The following is a 15,951-nucleotide window of genomic DNA, read 5'->3' as shown; positions in this document are numbered from 1 at the left end:
CCCTCCCACGCCCCCGTCCCTCCCAGCAGCTTACCTCAATGTTTCTCTGGTAGCATGACTCATCTCGTCCCCCCATCCCTCCCCATCTCCTCGGGGATGGAGATGGAGATGGCTAAGACTGGAGTGTCTCCTGTCCCTGGAGGGAGGAGCTGGAGGAAGGAGGAGATCTGGAAGAGAGGGTTGGATTCAGGCCCCCTGGGAGGCCCTAGGGCACCTGTCCTAACTTCCGTCTCAGCCTCGGCCTCACCCAGGCTCCCTCCCGCTCTCTCTTTCCCAGGCATTTGCAGACACCCAGCAGCTGCAGCCGCTGCAGGTGTACCAGGCACCCCTCAGCCTGGCCACTGTGCCCCACCAGGCCCTGGGCCGCACCCAGTCCTCACCTGCTGCCCCTGGGGGCATGAAGAGCCCCCCAGACCAGCCCACTAAGCACCTCTTCACCACAGGTGAGCCCTTCCCCCATGAGCCGTCTTTCCATTGTGTGTGTTGCGGCAGGGGGTGGCATGCTGTGCATGGCATGGCATCTGGTCTTGGGCGTTGTGAAGGGATGAGATATAGCCTCTGCCCTGGAGGGATGGCCAGGGACCCTCAGAACACCCTGAAGGGAGGGAACAGGCCTTGGCTGTCTCCCTGTGTGCACAGCCACCTGTGGTCATGGTGGCAGCCTTTGCTTCACTGGGCAGGTGTGGGTGAATGTCCATGTACTCCGGGAGCAGCATCTTTCTCAGGGCACCCCCGCCCCACACCGAGGGACCACTGATTTTGCTTCCTCAATACCTCTGCCCTGGAGGCCTGGGTGGAGGGAGCCCGCTATCTCAGTGGGGCCGTGCTCCTCTAGCTCTTTCCCCTCCCTTTAAGGTTAAGAGTGAAGGCCTCAGTCAATTCCAGAAGGCTCTTCCACGTGAAACTGCCCAGAGCTGGGCTCTGTAGGGGCACGGATGGTCCCTTTTAGGGGCCCCACTTGAGGATGGTCCCCACTCACCAATGGGGTGTGGGGGTGGGGGGCAGCACACAGAGGCTCTGACGGGGGATGAAGGGAAGGAGGAGGTGCCATGAGGTTAAAGCGGATGGTGGTGTCAGGCAGCCTGGTGGAGGCTTGAGGAACAGGGAGACTGCTGACAGGCGGTGATGGGGGAAAGGAATTTCAGGAAGAGAAGAGGAGCAGGCATGTGGGAGGGCAGCTGGAGTGGCCATGAGGAGGGGCTGGGACCAGGGTGGGCCAGGGAGAGCTCGGTGAGCTCCGCTGAGGGTGGCGGGCCGGGCTGTGACACGGCCCGGAGCTGTGCTGGCTGACAGGTGTGTCTCCGGCCCAGGTGTGGTCTACGACACGTTCATGCTGAAGCACCAGTGCATGTGTGGGAACACACACGTGCACCCCGAGCACGCTGGCCGGATCCAGAGCATCTGGTCCCGGCTGCAGGAGACAGGCCTGCTCAGCAAGTGTGAGGTAAGGGGGTCCCCCCTCCTTCCAGCCTGCACCTCAAACCCAGTGAAAGTCCTGTTTCTCATGTCAAGGATGCCTCTGTCTGTGTCTCTTTCTCATTCTCTTTTCAACCCCTGACTTCAGGGTCAGGCCCCCGTGTGCTTCCCAGTTCCATCCTTTGTGGCCTGGTGCCCCCCATGGTCCCCAGCTGAATGGGGGAGGGTCCTGGGCTGGGGTCCCAGGGGGACTGAGGCATACTTTCTCAAAACTTTGCATCTCCTGGGACTTCCCCGGAGGGCCATTGATTAGGATTCGGCACTTCCACTGCAGGGGACCCAGGATCCATCCCTGCTTGGGAAAGTAAGATCCTGTGTGTTGCATGGCATGGCCAAAAATAAAAAGAATGGCAATGTCCCATCGATTAAAAAAAAACCGCAACCACTTTTGGATCTCCTGAGGCTAGAGGGTGGCTTCATGTGCCCAGGCTGTGGGGCGGAGAGAGGTGCTGGGCCTGCAGCGCCAGCCTAATCACCAGCAACCCCCTCTTGCTCCCCCCTCTCCCGACAGCGAATCCGGGGTCGTAAAGCCACGCTGGATGAGATCCAGACGGTGCACTCCGAGTACCACACCCTGCTCTACGGTACCAGCCCCCTCAACCGGCAGAAGCTGGACAGCAAGAAGCTGCTCGGTGAGCTGAGTGGCCAACAGGGAGGGGTGGTGGGCCAGGCTGGGTCTGCTGCCCGGATGGGACAGGGGCTGTCAGGAGGACCATCCCCTGGTAGGCAAGTGGGTCTCCGTGGTTGCCACATCACAGGCCTCCAGAGGGCGCCATTCACACAGATTACAGCACGTGAGTGGGGTGTGTGCAGGAGGGCAGGAAGGGACTGGTCAGACCTGGTGATGGGCTGTGCCCTTCTGCCTCACCTGTCAGGCCCCTTTCTCCCTGCCGCCTGCCCCCGGGGAAGGATCGCCCCTCAGGACGGGGGACAGTCATCTCCCACCTGGCGTGCGGTGCAATGGCCTGTTCTCTGCTGGGGTCTGACCTTCTTTCTCTGTGACTGAGCTCCCTGCCCACTGCACATGCCCACCTGCGGCCCTGGCAGCGGAGGCGCCTTCTAGCGTAGCTCTGTCCCTCTTCCCTTCAGGCCCCATCAGCCAGAAGATGTACGCCATGCTGCCTTGCGGGGGCATTGGGGTGAGTAGGGCACTGGCCCATGGGGTTGGGCGGGTGGTGCTCCCAGCTCCAGCCCCTCCCTTCCCCCCACCATGGTTGCACCCCCCTTCTTGCCCTCCCCCTGCAGGGGGCACACTGAAGCCCACTCTCCTGCCCCTGCAGGTGGACAGCGACACTGTGTGGAACGAGATGCACTCCTCCAGCGCCGTGCGCATGGCGGTGGGCTGCCTGGTGGAGCTGGCATTCAAGGTGGCTGCAGGGGAGCTCAAGGTGAGTGTGTGTGGGCTGGCTGTGGCGGGGGTGGGGGATGACTTGGTCTTGCTGCCTGAGCAGCAGGGGATTGGGCAGCCTCAGCTTTCCCACCAGTAGGGCACCGTCCTCTGTAATCTCACCTCGCAGGTGCAGGTGTGAGGAGGAGGTGACAGCTCCAGGCGGACTAGGGGGTGAGGGGTAAAGAGAGACGACCTCAGAAGGTCGCTTCTGACCCATGCCGCCCTCAGCTGGCCACACTCCTAAAGGTCGTGTGACTGATGTTTCTCACATATGTTCTTTTCCTGGCTTATGCTTCTCGTCTGTGTCTACCCCGATCCATGGCCACCTTGCCCGCCTGTCTGCCTCTCGTCTCTGTTCCTCTGTCCACACCTCTTCAGAATGGATTTGCCATCATCCGGCCCCCAGGACACCACGCGGAGGAATCCACAGCCATGTGAGTGCCACCTCAGCCCTGCCCTGCCCCCCTCTCCCTCTCAGCAGAGCTGACACTGTGTATCTGTGGCTCCCAGCGCGAACGTCCAGTAAGGCTGACGCCCTGCCCTCTTCTTCCCCACCCCGCAGGGGATTCTGCTTCTTCAACTCAGTAGCTATCACAACCAAGCTCCTGCAGCAGAAGTTGAACGTGGGCAAGGTTCTCATCGTGGACTGGGTAGGCAGTGCCTGGTGGGACCAGGGTCAGCCTTCAGGAGTCCCCCACCCCAATCTCGTCCCATCATCCTCAGGGCCTGGAATGGGCTGGGCTGCTGACTCTGGGGTGTTAACCCAGCCCTCCCAGTCCCCTGGGGCTCCCTCTTCACTGGGGGAGACTCGAAAGTGGTTTTAGCTGCTGCCCCCCCATCCCCCGCAGCCTTGAACAGCCGAGGAGGTTTTTTTGCCTTGAGTGATAGAGATATCCCCTTGCCATTGCTAGAACCCCTCTTGACTGGGGACTGACACATGGTACTGCTTCATGGTCACCTTGCTTCCTAAGAAGTGGAATGTCTATTTGATAAATGGAGACACGGGGCTGTTGGGGGGACTCACCCAACTAAAGTCACTTAGCTTCTCCACCCCTGTGTCTCTCAGCAGAGGGAGAGGCCCCTACTTCTCCCGGTGAGCTGGGGAGTAGCCAGGAGCAAGCCTTGGCAAGAAAGGATCTGATTTCTCTAAAGCCTAGCTTGGGCTTCAGGGTTCATCACACTGGATTCTTCTTCAGAATGTTTCAATTCCTGCCTAACTTTACTGTCCCTCTCTGCGTGGGTAGAGGGGCCTTGCAGGGGGAGCCACCACCATTCATCCCCTGGCTTTGTGTCTCCTCTATGCAGTGCCACATCCTGGCCCACGGACCCTGGTTAAAGAAGCGTGGGGGGATTTCATTGTGAATGGAATATGGATGCTCTGTATCTAGGGGCAAGCTGCACTCCCAGAGTTCACCATAGGGTGAGGGTTGGGGGCAAGGTGAATTTTGACCTTTGGGTCAGAGCCTGGGCCATTTTTCCTGACGCCTCCACCCTTCCCCACTAGGACATTCACCATGGCAATGGCACCCAGCAAGCATTTTACAACGATCCCTCTGTGCTCTACATCTCCCTGCATCGCTATGACAATGGGAACTTCTTTCCGGGCTCTGGGGCTCCTGAAGAGGTACAGCTCCTGGGCTCAAACTCGGGGCCCACGGGGAGGTAGCAGAATGGGACCTGGCAGGGAGCCGTGGAGGCCCGTGGTGGTGCTGGTAACCTGGGGAGTCTGGGCTCCTAGTGGGAGGACCACGCCGGCCAGCTGCCCCTCCATGCAGAACAGAGGTCAGTGGAGTAAGGGCTGGAGGCAGGGCTGAGGGCGGGGCGACGTCTGGACTCCCCAGGCAGTGAGAGTAACCCCCTGCCCCCCCACCGTGCTGCCAGGTTGGCGGAGGGCCGGGCGTGGGGTACAATGTGAACGTGGCATGGACGGGAGGTGTGGACCCCCCCATCGGAGACGTGGAGTACCTAACGGCCTTCAGGTGGGGACTGAGAAGGGCCGGGGAGGGGTGGAAGCCTCTGGGCCCTGCCGTGGGAGGGGTAGAAAGCACAGAGTTTGGTCTGGGTGGAGGGGTCGGCCCTGTGGGGAGACAGGCCTGGCCGAGTCATCTGCCAGGGTCAGCTCGGGCCCTCCCTTTGCAGGACAGTGGTGATGCCCATTGCCCACGAGTTCTCACCTGATGTGGTCCTGGTCTCCGCTGGCTTTGATGCTGTTGAGGGACACCTGTCTCCGCTGGGTGGCTACTCTGTCACCGCCAGATGTGAGCCTGCTGGGGGACTGAGGGAGGCTATGGAGCAGTGATGATGGTGGGGACGAGCGGGAAGCTGGGAGGAGTGCTGTGCGTGCTTGCATGCCAAGTCGCTTCATTCGTATCCAGCTCTCTGGCAACCCTGTGGACTGCAGTCCACTAGGCTCCTCTGTCCATAGGATTCTCCAGGCAAGAGTACTTTCCTGGAGTGGTTTGCCATTTCCTTCTTTACGGGAGCGTCCCCTTCTCTTATGTATCCTGCATTGGTGGGCGGGTTCTTTACCACTAGCGCCACCTGGGAAGCCATGGGAGGAACTCAGGGACAGGTCTAGGACTTGGAATCATCCTGGCAGCATCCTCCTTTCTTCTGCAGCCCTGGCCTTGAGGGGCCGACAGGTTGGGGAGTGTACCTCCTCATGAAGTTGTAGAGTGACGACCCTTTGTGTTTCAGTGGTGGTTTCTCATGATACTCCTTAGGAGATGTATAACTGGATCTTTTTAGTCTCTTCATTTTCTTTAATGGAACATTCAATCCATGACATTGAGTTTTATTATGGATATCTGTTTTAAGGTTTAAAGCTGTTTGTCTCATCTCTTGTGTTTCTTTTTCTCTTTTTTTTTGAATTGATTTTCTTCCATTAACCATTTCATCCTCCTCCCTTCACCCATCCCTGAAGGTTTTGGCCACTTGACCAGGCAGCTGATGACGCTGGCAGGGGGCCGGGTGGTGCTGGCCCTGGAGGGAGGCCACGACCTGACCGCCATCTGTGATGCCTCTGAGGCCTGTGTCTCGGCGCTGCTCAGCGTGGAGGTAAGGGGTGCACAGAAGGGCTGGGGGAGGTGGGCCGGTAGGTCAGGGACCAAGGGGCCAGTGGGGTGGGGGAGGGACCCTTTCTTGGGTCAGGCAGCACCCAGGGTCCTTGGGGAGGTTTTTTTTTTTTTTGTTCCCAAGGATCGCTGGTAGCCAGAGAAGACTTTCTGAATAGAGGTTTCTCAAAAGGCTATGCTTGCTCCTGTCATGGGGCTGACTCGGGTGGTTAGAGGGGCAGCCACGGCCACTCCCAACCCTAAGCTTGTTCTTCTTTTTCCTGCCAGCTGCAGCCCTTGGACGAGGCAGTCTTGCAGCAAAAGCCCAACATCAACGCAGTGGCCACGCTGGAGAAAGTCATCGAGATCCAGAGTACGTGGGGACAGGCAGAGAGGCTCAGGCCCCAGCTTGCTGAGTAGAGGCGAAAAACTTGACTGCACACCAGGGCTGGGGAATGTCCATACGGTTGGGGGTTTCTGCCCCTCCTTGACCCCCTGCCCACCCCTCATCCACAGGTAAACACTGGAGCTGTGTGCAGAGGTTCGCTGCTGGCCTAGGCCGTTCCCTGCGGGAGGCCCAGGCAGGTGAGACAGAGGAGGCTGAGACTGTGAGCGCCATGGCCTTGCTGTCGGTGGGGGCCGAGCAGGCCCAGGCGGCTGCAGCCCGGGAGCACAGCCCCAGGTGAGGCTCCCCCCCATCTCGCAGCCCTCGCCCAAGCTGCCCCCACCACCATTGCCTCAACGCCTCTCCCTGTGCTTGTCCCCACAGGCCAGCAGAGGAGCCTATGGAACAGGAGCCTGCCCTGTGACGCCCTGGCCCCCATCTCTCTGGGCTTCATCATTGTGATTTTGTTTATTTTTTCTATTAAAAACAAAAAGTCACACATTCAACGACGTGTGCTGTGTGGGTCTCTCAGCCTCACCCCTGCTGCTCCTCTAAGCTGCCTCAGGCCCCCCTTCCACCTCCGTGGCCCAGGTCTCAGCTTAGAAGTGTGCTCTTTCTGAGGGGTGAGGGGTATCCCGTCCAGGCCTTCTCCCATGTTCTTTCCCACACCCACTTCCTGCATCCTGTTCTTGTTCCCCCTGGAGCCTGGGCCAGCTCAGGTGGGCACGGGGCCCAGAAAGCACCTTCTGGCTTTGGGGGCTCCCTGAGTGAGGAGGGAACAGCAAGTTTGGTGCCTTGGCTTCAGCTGACTTAGGGAGAAATGCCTTAATTTCACTTTCCTCCCCTCTCCAGCCCCAGGGGAGGATCCTGAGGGTCTCTCTACAGTCTTAAGATGTGGAGGGGAGGGGAGGTGGGCTCCCACCCTGCGATTCTCACCATTTTTCCTGGTGTCCTCAGCATCTCCACAGAGCCCCCCTCTCCTCCATCTTTCTCCTGGCCTCAGCTCTGTGCTCTAGGATGTGGGCCTGAGGTCTGTGGGCAGGGCAGCCTTGCCTTGCACTCCTCAGGGCCTGTTTCCCCTTCTCGGGCTGGAGAGAGGGAAAGTGTGTGGGGAGCGAGGGGGCTGGACTCTCGGGTTCTGCGGGACCAAGAGGAGCTGCAGAACCAGGCCTGCTATCCCTCATAATCTGTTGGCCTCCCTGCCCCTCCGCTGGCACGGTGTGGGGAGGGGGAGAAGGTGGTTCCTGCAGGGGGGACTCGAGGCTGGTGAGAGCCCCCCTGCTGTTCAGGACCAGATTTCCCCAGCCACCCAGCATATTGCAAGCAGAAGGGTCAGGGCCCAACTCCCTCCTAGGACCTTTGGCTTTGAAGCCTGGGGAGGGTAAGAGTGGGTGTGGGTTCTAGAAGGAACAGGGACAGAACCCAGGAGCCTGCCCTCAGCTTTAGCTTCCCTTCTGGGCTTCCTTTGTGGGCCACGCCCAGGGAAACTAAGACCTGGATGAGGCTAGGAGCTGTCCTTGCTCTCCCAGGAGCCCGGCCTAGCCTTGCTTCCAGGGCTAGGAGCCCACAAGACTTTTAGGGAATGCTGTCCAGCCTGTGGGAAACCAAAGATGGGAAGAAGCTCCTGGGGGGCTAAGTCTTCCTCCCTCCTTCTCCCCAACCCTGCATAGTCTTTCTTTCTTCCCCTCCCCAGGGCCCCAACAATCTGTTTACATATTTATTATCCTACTGGGGGCCTGAGCAGGGTTGAGGGAGCCAGGGGAGGGGCAGGAGTCCCGCCACCACAGGTTTATCATGCACTGTGTCTTGCATGTTGTTAGTGTGTTCTAGATCTTCCTGGGGTGTGGGGCTGAGCCCCAGCTCTGGGCCCCTTCCCCTCCCTCTTCCCATGGCCTGTCTGGTTCTCATGTAAATCCACTCCCTGCTTTGTCTCCCTGGACATAGATTTCAGTTGAGTATCCTGTAACCTGTTACACTGTGTGTCCTTGTGGAAATAAAACTTGTTTCTGGCAGTGCCTTCTGGGGCCAATGTCTCTGTTCTCTGGGGTTCCTACTCTTCTCTTCTCCAGTCCCTGGACTAAACAATTTAGGAAACAGAGGCTGGGGTGGGAGGGAGTGGGATCTCTGTCCTGTAGGTTAAAGAACAAGGTTTCCCTGAATGTAGCCACAGCATCTCCTGGGACCTCTGTGTGGCTGAGATGGTGGTGGTAGCAAGGGGGTCCAGGGCTAAAGGGCTTGCTTTTCCTTCTGACTCTCAGCCTCTGTGGGCACAAGGTTGGAGCGGGTGCAGAACAAGCAGTCTGGCAAGGGTTGCCCTGCATGCGCATAGCCAAGTCCGGTGGAGATGTTCATGGAGGCAAGAGAGGAGTCCAGAGGTGTGGAAGGGCTTTATTGGGGCTGCTCCGAGCCCCTCACAGTGTTACAGAAATCCACTGTTCTCACTGTTGCTTTTGCTCTTTGGGGACTTGGGAGGGAAGGCAGGAGGACCTTCCTGGGAGAGAAAAGGCCCCTCTTTGGGGCTGTGACCAGGTGGTGGGAGAAGTAGAAAATTCAACATGAGCAGGGTTGCTGGGGGCTGGAAGTGGACGGAGCTGCCTCCCAAGGGTGGAGGTCACAGAGCATGGGCTTTGTGAGGGGAGGTGGGTGCAGGAGGCACCAGAGTCAGGAAGAGCGGATGGGTGGTGCTTCCTGGGCACTGAACATGTGCACCAGCCAGGGTACGAGGGCCAGGACCAGGCATGGCCAGAGGGTGTACTTGAGGAAATTGAAGATGTAGAAAAGGCTGATCTGAGGGGGGTAGCCCAGCCAGTTCAGGGGGCCCAGCAGCCCCATGGCCAGCACAAGACAGACTAGTTTCTGGCCATATCCCAGGTGTGCCCGCCGTACCTGGGCATAGCAGGGAGAGTGCAGAGCGATGCCCAGACCCAGGGCGGCCCCTGAGTCACGGCTCAGGGAGGCAAAAGGCCGGCTGTCCAAGTGCACCCACTCAGGCCGCTCACACCACTTAGAGGCTAGGTTGATGGACCTATGGAGAGCAAGAGTCTTTGCCAGGAGAGAGATTCCCCTGGGACCCAGAGGGTGGATGGCTTTCTATCCCTTTGGGGTCTACCGCCATGTTCAGGAGACTGTATGTGAACTGGTAATGTGTCCCTATTTAACAACAGCGAACCAGAGAGCCACCAGGCCAGATAGAGGGGAGGCAGGAGAGGCCCCTATTTCCCCAAGCTTCAAAGCAGAACTTACCAAGAAAGATCCAGGCCCAGTGTAAAGAGGGTCCAGTAGATGAGGCTGGCACCCAGCAAGAGGGCCAGTGAGGTCAATCCATAGAAACTTAGCTCCCGCTCCATGGGCACCTGAGGGGTCATCAGCCAGCCCAGGACAGCACCTAGGGAAGCAGGGTGACAGCAGCTTCAAGGAGTTTGGGGCTATGACCCTCACCCCGAACAGCAGGGTAGTTTGTCAGAAGGGGGACTTGGGGTTGGCCGTACAATGGGAAAATCATACACTGGTCCTCCCACTGTCAATGGCACCCTCTGGGTCCACCCTGTTGCCCCAGTTGCTCACCAGTTATTAAGCCAGCCAACACCTGGTGAGGGAAATGTGCTAAGAGGAAGACCCGAGATAAGCCGACCGCCAGCAGGAAGGTGCAATAAGCCAAGCTAGGAATCACCCTCACCCAGCGGCTAAAAAGAAGAGAAGCAGATGGTTCACGAGATGTCCACGCACTGCTGGGCTTCCCTGAGCACCCAGGCACTTAGACCAAATAACCCGGGGTCCCCAGAACTCCAGCTCTCAGGCCACCCTGCTGCAGGGCTTTTGGGTCCAGGGTACCGTCACCCCACCCCCACTGGTGGGCGATGCCAAGGTGTACCTGTGGGCCCGAGTGGCCATCTGGGAAGAGACGGCTGTCATTATGGGCCAGAGGGCTGCTCCTGTGATCATACAGTGTCCAGAAGGGCTGCCTGCCGGGGGATTCAGAAACTCAGTTCGTGGTCGGAGCTGAGTTTGGTGGGAGCCCAGGTGCACCTGGTGATAGCTCAACACAACTGCCTCCCTGTGGCCGCGAGAGAGCCTTCCTCCAGCGCTGGCCATAGCTCCCTCTGCCCTGAAGCCTCCCCCAGCCCCCAAGCCTGCAGTCACTGCTGTCAGACTTCTGCCTTGACAACTTGGCTCCAGTCAATACAAGGTAAGCAACTGGCACACTGGCATCGGCGCTCCTACATTTCTTCCGTGGGTTTCTTTGTTCTCTGGTCCAGTAACTGGGAGACTAGGCTTCTGATGATTAGGTGGTCCCGGCTGAAAAGTACTATCGAACACTCACCAAACGCTAACCACATTGGGCGAGGGAGGTTTGGGGCTTCTCACCTGGGCCAGTTTCACAAGAAGAGGGGAATTGGTGAACCTGGGCTGGAGCTTGGCTGTAGTACCCAGACTCATGGACCCACCAAAAGGGCCTGTCTCCAAACAGAAACCTAGAAAAGAGCAGATGCCATTACACACACACACACAGACACACAAAGGCCAGGGGAATGGGGGTGAGGCAGATGGACACCTGGAATACTCCGAAGGGCTTATAGGGTGGAGTCAGAGAGGACATCTGATTTTGGGTCACTGCCTTGCCACGGTTTTTTACCTTGGAACAGGAGAAAGTGTGCATTTTTTTAAAAAGTGGTAAGGAGACAAGAGATTGTGGTGTGTGTGGGCGTGCTCTGAGATGCTCAAAAGTCCCATTCTTATCCCTCCCACTGCAAGGCCAGCTCTGTTCTTGTCATTTACAGACAGCCCGGGACCTGAGTCTCCCTCTCCTTCCCAGACCCTCACTCTGCTGCTTCTCTGTTCTCCATTTCCCAAATTCCAGCCTCAGTTACTTAGGAAAGTCTCTCATGCTTGAAAATGGTAGTGGGGGCGGGGCTTCCCCGGTGGTCTAGGGGCTAGGACTCTACACACCCAATGCAGGGGGTCCAGGTATGATTCCTGGTTAGGGAACTAGAATCCCCTTCTGCAACGAACAGTGTGCGTGCTGCAACTAAAGATACTATGTGCCACAACTAGGACCTGACACAGCCAACTAAGAAATAAAACAAATATAAGAAAACGGGGCGGGACTTCCCTGGTGCTTCAGTGGTTAAGAATCCGCCTTCCAACACAGGGGATGTGGGTCTGATGCCTGGTTGGGGAATTAAGATCCCACATGCTGCAGGGCCAAAGCCCATGTGCTGCAGTCACTGAACCCACGCGCCGCAGCAAAAGAAGCCTGAGCATCCCCCAAGGAGAAGCCCATGTACCTTAACTAGAGAAAGCCCATGCACCACAATTAAGAGCCCCCTGCCACAATGAAGACCCAGTGCCCGCCAAAATAATAAATAAAGTCCTTCTATTTAAAAAAAAAAAATGGAGGCAAGGAATGCACAGGGAAGCTGAGGGAAAATAAAGAAGACAAAACAGTTTTAAATCCCCTGGCTTAGCTAGGTGCTTCGCTGGACCCTGGAAAACACACAGCAGACTAAGAGGCTGCTGTGGCCAGAAAGAGAAAAGGTTGGGAGAACAGCAGAGATGCTGACCAGGAAGCCAAGGGCTGGGAAAGGGACCTGCCTCTCCCCGCCAAAAACTGAGTCTGGTTCACACACCAGATGCTCAACACATACTTAGGAAATTAATCGGGGCTTTGCCATGTGGGAATCAATGGTCTTAGGGGAACAGGATGAGACGGGAAGGCTGATACAGACTCTGAGGGAGAACAGCACAAAGCAAAGGGCAACTCAGTAGGAAGGAAATGATTAGACAACTGCTTTACCGTTTATAGTAGGGATGAAGGCCTGGTAGAGAGAAGTGGAAGGGAAGGTATTTGGTTTTTCACCAAGTCATTCTAGCCCATTCAAGTGTCTCCTATGAAACCCCCTTCCCTCCCCCAGGCTGGCAATATGGCAATAGATGGTGAGGTGAGGAGAGGTGCAGTTGCACGCCCAGTGGGAAGTATAGCTCCCTTCTGCACCCAAGAGAACAGGTGGCACAAACAGATAAGCCCCAAGGGCCCTACCCACTTGCCTGAGTCTGTGTCAGAGCCTACTAGTGAATGAAGGTGAAAAGCGAGAAGAGAAAGTGTTCCCTAAAAGGCAAAGCTTTAGCCCCAGTGCTTTTTGAAATTTACTGTGCACACGAACCACTTGGGGTCCTTGCTAAAATGTAGATAATGATTCAGGAGCTCCCACCTAGAGCCTGAGATTCTGCATTTCTAGCAAGTTTTCAAATGCTCCTTATGTTGATGGCCATGGCCTGGTGACCACACCTTAACTTGGAAGCCTTTTCTGTCCTGAAAAGCCAGTGTTGAAGCTGGCACAAAGCAAGCTTCTTAAAAACCCTATCAAATAAATGAATGAAGAAATGAATTAAAGAGTGAGTTGAGAAGCAGGACTTTCTGCTACTTAAGTCACCATTGATGTTTTTTAAAAATACAGATTCCCAGGCTCTCCCCTGGAGTTTCAAAATCAGTGTGTCTGGGATGGGATGGGATATTTGCATTTTAAACACGCCCCCTTAAGTGATTTATCTGATCAGGCCCGTTAAACACTAGTCTAATGATTAGGACGGGGACTCTGAGGTCTGAGTTCAAGATGCACAAAGATGCTCAAAGAGGAAAAGTCAGTGGCCATGGGGTAGGGGTGGGGAGGTCTTAAGGTTCCCTGGGGGTGGGGGTAGGGGTGGAGGTAGGGGTGGAGGGGGGAGCCAGGCCTTTGAGGCAATTTCTGAGAGGAATCAGGGTCTGCACAAGGCTCAGGGCCCTTGGCGGTGGGCGGCCAGGCCGCCGGAGGGCTTCGCTGTCTCACCACTTGAAGACGAGGTTGAGCCACTCGGTGATGAGGCTGATCCAGAGCACCGCAATGCCCACCCGGCGAGACGCATAGTAGGCCGCGGGGAAGTAGAACAGAAAGAGGCTCTTGGGGTCCCCCAGAAAGGTGACCCAGAGCCACACGTTCTCCAACCAGGGCAGCTGGTTCTGCAGCGCCTCGGCCATCGCGATGCCCGCGCCCAGCGTGGACTCCATGGCGACTCCCGGGCTGGTCCGGCCAGGGTTTGATGCAAGGCGGAAGCCGAGGAGTCCAGGCGACGAGTAAACTGCTACTCACTGCCCTCCAGAGCCCACCCTTCGGAACCGAGGCCCCGCCCCCTGGCGGCGACCAGTGTAAACCCCGCCCTCGACCCCGCCCCTCGCAGCCCTAGGTTCGCGCGAGCCGGGCCTCCAGCCGGTACCGTTTCCTCCTGCGCTCTTCCCAGCCCTCCCTCTCTACTGGGCAGCGTAGGGGACAAATCTTTGCGAAGGCGTTTCCGCAGAGCCCCACGTGGCTGCTATTGCCGGCACGTGGACGTAGGGCGTAGAGGCGGCTCTAGCTGCTCTTCCGGGTCATGGGACAGACTAACCTGAGGATCGGCGGTGCGTCCAGGGTTCTTGCTTTGCTGCTGTGAAGACGGACATGTAATATCCAGAGCTAGGATTCCTTCCGGACCAGACTTTTCTCCTCCAGTACCGCTACCCTCCAAAGATATTTGGAGATGTCTTGGAGAGAAGGCAACCCCTGCTCCGGGAAGCCAGGCATCCCCTGTCAGCGCTGAAGTGGGACCCTAAATTTGCACACTCAGGTGGCTAAGCCGGCCCACACCTTCCTCCACCAGTCCAAGACTTTCCTGCTTGAATTCATCCGCTGTTGATTTGGTGGCCGACAGATCAGCTTCTTGATTCTGAGGGGTCGTTCCTAAAGGCTTTGAGAGTTCTTACACGTAGCATAGACTTAAGTCACACTTCCTCCCAGTTCTAAGCTCGCCTTGTCCCTCTCCTTTCGTCGTCCTGTCATCTTGCCTTCCAAAACCCCTCTGGGGAGGTAAACCTTGAGATAGCTAGGTTGGTGAGGGAGGAGAAGGAGCACACACCTACGACAAAAATTAGAATAATCCTCTGGAGGAACACAGAAAACAGAAATCTCAGCTAGTCTAGGTGAGGTCTTACCTAGAGGCAGAGTTGAGGTGGGAGGAGATTGTTGAAGTGGTTGCTTCCCTACCTCAAGCAACTTTATTCTTCGTGAGTTCTTTGGAAGGTGAATATAAGGATATAAATCTGGGTTCTAAATGGAAAGAGATTAATTTCACTAATTAAAAAGGTATGGGGAAGGGAATCTGGATTCATATCTCATTTCATTCCCTTGCTAAATGTTTTTCAATTGCCCCAAGGAAAAAATTAACATTTTCTAAGTCTTTTGAAAGTTTACTAGTGCTCAAGCTAAGATAGCCTTTATCAGTCCAGTCCCACACTCAGTTTAATGGTATATTTCTAAGCTACTTTTGAAAGCACCAAGCTCTTTCCTTTTATGGGTCCTGGCATCTGCAGTTCCCTCTTGCTGGTACCTGGCCACTCTTTCCCTGCTTGTCCATCAGGTCTCAGATTTATCACTTCTTCAGAAAGCTTTTCCTAACAGTGCCTGGCTCTATGCCTGGGAACCTATAATCACAATGTTACATGAAAAGTTGAGTGGCAGTTACATATAACTTGTTATGGGGGAGACAAGAAAGTTCTCTGAAATAAGCCCAAATATACTTATTTCTGTTACAATGATGTAGTAATATGAAGTTGATGTCCCTCGCAAGGCATGAAAACACTTTTGAAATTTGTTCATGTTAAATAGTGCCAGGACTGGTCCTTTGCCATCTTCTCTTTGCCTGTTGTTACATGAGGCTCTAGAATTTCTATAGTGGAGGGGTAGTTGGGTTAGGGATGGCGACTGGTGATATTAGGGTTGAAAATACATCTGCATCTCACTTACATGTTAAGAAAACTGTTTTATATATTAGATAGTCATTAATGGGGGGGCCCAAAACTCTTGCTCCAAGACTTCCTTTGTCACCACCACTGCTCCTCCTGGCTCTGGAGAGGGCAAGAGGGGTGATGGGGAAGCATCTTGAGTTTCAAGGGTAATGGGTGATCCTGGAGAAACTACCACGTAGTAACTACATGTCATGCATTTGTACACATTATTTCATTATCTTCCACTCCTCCTAACTACTATGTGAAGTGTTACCTAATACAGCATAAAAGTTAATAGTACCATTTTTGGAAACAGACTGTATCTTTGCTAGTTGTGCAACCCTGGACAAAGTTTAGTCTAAGACTTAGTTTCTTCATCTGTAAAATGAGGCTATTGATTCCTACATCGAAGCGTTGTTGGATGCTCAATAAAGGAATAAACAGAATCAGGCTTAGTAATTTGCTCAAGGTCATGTAACTCAGTGGAATTCCGATTCTGGTTTAGCTAACTCTGTAGCCAATGTCCTTTCCACTACCACTCTAATTAGGTGTAATCGTTTTGGGCAAGTTTCGTTTAGTCTTCTGAACCTCGGATTCCTCATATGTAACAGAGAGTTCATTCATTAAACTCGTGTCAAGGTGTGTACATAACGGAGACTGCAGTTCTCTCCTGTCTCCCCTTTTCATTCCACATAGGTCATTTATCTTTAACTTCTAAAATGGACCTTGCAAGCACTTTACCAAGCCGGAGCAGCTGCACAAACATAATTATTCAGACCCCTCTTTTATTTCCTCTCCTTTCCTCTTCCACCTAGGCTCCCGCCCCACCCAGTCCAGGCCACGCCCTGGCGTATGA

At 55.6% G+C, this 15,951-nt stretch overlaps 2 protein-coding genes across 15 annotated transcripts in view; one reads left to right on the top strand and one right to left on the bottom strand.

Annotated features, from left to right (window-relative positions):
• Window positions 1-6,810, top strand: part of HDAC5 (histone deacetylase 5) — a 31,368-nt gene extending 24,558 nt beyond the window's left edge. For 12 of the 13 annotated variants that reach the window (XM_019981417.2, XM_019981415.2, XM_019981408.2 and 9 more), the window contains 14 exons: window positions 278-443; window positions 1,311-1,444; window positions 1,988-2,108; window positions 2,566-2,615; window positions 2,757-2,864; window positions 3,245-3,300; window positions 3,429-3,516; window positions 4,371-4,490; window positions 4,748-4,845; window positions 5,006-5,124; window positions 5,790-5,923; window positions 6,208-6,292; window positions 6,436-6,601; window positions 6,689-6,810. In XM_019981417.2, the coding sequence (XP_019836976.1) occupies window positions 278-443; window positions 1,311-1,444; window positions 1,988-2,108; window positions 2,566-2,615; window positions 2,757-2,864; window positions 3,245-3,300; window positions 3,429-3,516; window positions 4,371-4,490; window positions 4,748-4,845; window positions 5,006-5,124; window positions 5,790-5,923; window positions 6,208-6,292; window positions 6,436-6,601; window positions 6,689-6,728 (1,485 nt within the window). In that variant the 3' untranslated portion in view covers window positions 6,729-6,810. Of the gene's footprint in view, window positions 1-277; window positions 444-1,310; window positions 1,445-1,987; window positions 2,109-2,565; window positions 2,616-2,756; window positions 2,865-3,244; window positions 3,301-3,428; window positions 3,517-4,370; window positions 4,491-4,747; window positions 4,846-5,005; window positions 5,125-5,789; window positions 5,924-6,207; window positions 6,296-6,435; window positions 6,602-6,688 lie in introns of those variants that run through there. The other variant, XR_011562093.1, reaches the window with a different exon arrangement.
• A 1,862-nt stretch (window positions 6,811-8,672) lies between these two features.
• Window positions 8,673-13,473, bottom strand: G6PC3 (glucose-6-phosphatase catalytic subunit 3). 2 transcript variants are annotated; one of them, XM_019981418.2, is made up of 6 exons: window positions 13,129-13,469; window positions 10,670-10,776; window positions 10,176-10,266; window positions 9,869-9,987; window positions 9,548-9,689; window positions 8,673-9,329 (listed from the first exon to the last, which is right to left on the bottom strand). In XM_019981418.2, the coding sequence occupies exons 1-6, from the start codon at window positions 13,344-13,346 to the stop codon at window positions 8,966-8,968; spliced, it is 1,041 nt and encodes a 346-aa protein (XP_019836977.1). In that variant the 5' UTR covers window positions 13,347-13,469; the 3' UTR covers window positions 8,673-8,965. The 2 variants fall into 2 exon arrangements, with proteins under 2 accessions (XP_019836977.1, XP_019836978.2); XM_019981419.2 differs by lacking the exon at window positions 9,869-9,987 and having other exon boundaries at window positions 9,101-9,329; window positions 13,129-13,473.
• Between the last annotated feature and the right edge of the window lie 2,478 nt (window positions 13,474-15,951).

Source organism: Bos indicus, chromosome 19 (assembly GCF_029378745.1).
Source record: "Bos indicus isolate NIAB-ARS_2022 breed Sahiwal x Tharparkar chromosome 19, NIAB-ARS_B.indTharparkar_mat_pri_1.0, whole genome shotgun sequence".
NCBI lineage: Eukaryota > Metazoa > Chordata > Mammalia > Artiodactyla > Bovidae > Bos > Bos indicus.
The sequence above is the reverse complement of the archived record's forward strand: the minus strand, read 5'-3'. Positions and strand labels throughout refer to the sequence as shown.

Bases quoted from the DNA above. Each gene is read 5' to 3' on its own strand.
- G6PC3 (XM_019981418.2), bottom strand. From the start codon at position 13,346: ATGGAGTCCACGCTGGGCGCGGGCATCGCGATGGCCGAGGCGCTGCAG. The intron at 9,988-10,175 runs GTACACCTTGGC...TCTTCTTTTTAG, and splicing joins ATGGCCACTCGGGCCCACAG to CCGCTGGGTGAGGGTGATTC. The intron at 9,330-9,547 runs GTAAGTTCTGCT...TGCTCTCCATAG, and splicing joins CTGGGCCTGGATCTTTCTTG to GTCCATCAACCTAGCCTCTA.